The 2,687-nt window shown below is 42.1% G+C and overlaps 1 protein-coding gene across 1 annotated transcript in view; it reads left to right on the top strand.

Annotated features, from left to right (window-relative positions):
- Nucleotides 1–2,687, top strand: part of LOC106883660 (receptor-type tyrosine-protein phosphatase delta) — a 45,817-nt gene that overhangs the window by 23,203 nt on the left and 19,927 nt on the right. The window contains exon 2 of the mRNA XM_014934763.2: nucleotides 1,026–1,169. Coding sequence (XP_014790249.1) covers nucleotides 1,026–1,169 — 144 coding nt within the window. The remainder of the gene's footprint in view (nucleotides 1–1,025; nucleotides 1,170–2,687) is intronic.

Raw genomic sequence — 2,687 nt, 5'->3', positions numbered from 1 at the left:
TGTGTGTGTGTGTGTGTGTGTGTGTGTGTGTGTGTGTGTGTGTGTGTGTGTGTGTGTGTGTAGTTAACGTCATACGAATTTTATAAACTTACGAGAGAATGTGAAATATCAATAATTCATTTTGGAATAGTATAACTCGAAGCAAACACACATAAAGATATAAACAATATCATGTAGATGTTGGTACTTAAATAGTTTTCATAATAAACACACACTTCGTTTAAATGACTCCGATGAAGCGATGTTACTCAAGCATTCGGAGCGCAAACTTCTCATGGAAGAAACAGTTGTAAGATAACGTAAGTGATTGCGTAATTCCTGTTCTTTTGTTACTCATACGCATAACGTATTGAGCTTCTAGCAACTGGCTATTAGTATTACTATGCCTAAATGAAATTGTCACACACACACACGCGCACGCACGCACAAACACACATATATACATTCACACAAACATAAAATAAATTAAGGAAATCCGACTATACTGTTTTAATTGACTGGTATATAATGTGAGTGTGTGTGTCTGTGTGCGTGCGCTTGTGTGTGTGCGCGTGCATGCGTGCGTGTGTGTGTGTGTGTGTGTGTTTGTGCATACGTGGCAAGAGTGCGTCATGGAATTGCATTGACTCAGAAGAGGAAAGCATCCACCGCAAATTAGGCATACTGATGCATTTACTCGGCATCGAAGTTAGAATCCAAGCTGCAGGTGTAACAGCGGCAGAGAAAATGTGAAAAAAGGCTGGCAGAGGCAGTGTATGGTGGGGCGAAGAAGAAGTCGAGATGGGAATGAGAGTCTGAAACCCGTGGTGAAGAAATGCAAGGTGCCAATAGAGACAGAAATATGCGTGGAATGCATTATGGTATAGTTATGAACTTACTAGGGCACCATTATTGCATACGTATCATATGTCTAATGCCTCATTATTTTTGTTACGATAGTTAACAAAATCCCGTGTTCAGTTTTTTTCCATCCCGGACGACATTTAACATTGAAATGTAATGTTTTGCTCATGTCTCCCCTCCAGCAAACACGTGTCCCGAAGGAAAGTTTGGAGATAAGTGTCAGCTAACGTGCCACTGTTTCAACGGTGATAAAGTCTGTGATGCCACTGGTTGCAGTGATTCCCTTTGTAGACAAGGCTTCAGGAATGCACCAGATTGCCAGACAGGTAAGTTATTTATTAATATTTTGTCCTTTTATTTATTAGAAAGCCATTATATTATTACAACTGCAGGTAATCTCTTAAGTGTACATTGATTGATACTCTTTCTTTTACTCTTTTACTTGTTTCAGTCTTTTGACTGTGGCCATGCTGGAGCACCGCCTTTAGTCGAGCAAACCGACCCCAGGATTTATTCTTTGGAAGCCTAGTACTTATTCTATCGGTCTCTCTTGCCGAACCGCTAAGTTACAGAGACGTAAACACACCAGCATCGGTTGTCAAGCGATGTTGGGGGTACAAACACAGACACACAAACACATACACATATATATATATACATATATACCATAGGCTTCTTTCAGTTTCCGTCTACCAAATCCACTCACAAGGCTTTGGTCGGCCCGAGGCTATAGTAGAAGACACTTGCCCAAGGTGCCACGCAGTGGGACTGAACCCGGAATCATGTGGTTGGTAAGCAAGCTACTTACAACACAGCCATTCATATGCCTATTATGTCACTTGAAATTCTAGATCAAATTCAACAATTCAATCTAAAATTCCATAACTTATTTTATTGAAACCTACAAAGAGAATATATAAAGTTGCTTCATTGAAACCCTAAATAAAGCAATCCACTTGATGATGGGCCCTTGGTGATGAGTTTAACATAGAGTGAAGCCTATACAAGAAGCCTGTTACTAGGACCATGACAGCCATGAGACAATTTGAGGATTTGGGTCTGATATCAGGTACTGGAGTGGTTACTATTAATTCGTAGAAGAAGGCGACCTCAACGCTAGAAGCTGCTAGCAAAACCACTCGTCAATTTTAACAGTGCCGCTGCTACATTCAGCAAGGAATTACTCCTTTGCAGCACTTACCATAGCGAGGTGGACTTGGCCATTTGAGGAATGTCTTGGGAGCATGTATAATAATGTACCGGTAACAAAATACGAAGCGCTAACTTCTTGAAAAATTGTCCGTGAGTGAATGCGACATAATGAAACACAATAAAAGACAGGCCGTCATGTAAACAAAAGTGTGTGTGCGAGTAATACATGTATGTGTATGTAAGAGATACAGCGGATAGAAAAGAGTCAGTAACACGTATGAGGATTTAAGATGCCAGTTCTTAGAGTACACAGTGGTAAGTGTCTGTATATAAGAAGCTAAGGCGTGTGGGGCAGAGCGATCACTAGTTGTGATGTCCTTCGCAGGCTGGGTTCTTGGCTGTTATTTATCGTGGTGAAGAAATCACACAAACAGAATCGAAGAGAAGTGCCGCGGTAGTTTGGTTAGCTGTAGGTATCGTGTGTACGTGTAGAGTCATGTTGACGCTGTTGGGGACGCTGGTAGTCGTAGTGTCGTGTTGACGCTGGCGGCGATGCTGGTAGTACGCAGAGTCGTGTTGCTGCTGGCGACGTCGGGGGCGATGCTTGTAGTTCGTAGTTGTACGATGGTGTTGATGTCGTCGCTGGAAACTGGTTGCTGCTGTGTTATGCGTGTGTGGTCAACGCCAGATCT

The sequence above is a fragment of the Octopus bimaculoides genome, chromosome 2 (assembly GCF_001194135.2).
Source record: "Octopus bimaculoides isolate UCB-OBI-ISO-001 chromosome 2, ASM119413v2, whole genome shotgun sequence".
Taxonomy (NCBI): domain Eukaryota; kingdom Metazoa; phylum Mollusca; class Cephalopoda; order Octopoda; family Octopodidae; genus Octopus; species Octopus bimaculoides.
Note: the sequence above shows the minus strand (reverse complement) of the source record. Positions and strands in the feature narration are given on the sequence as shown.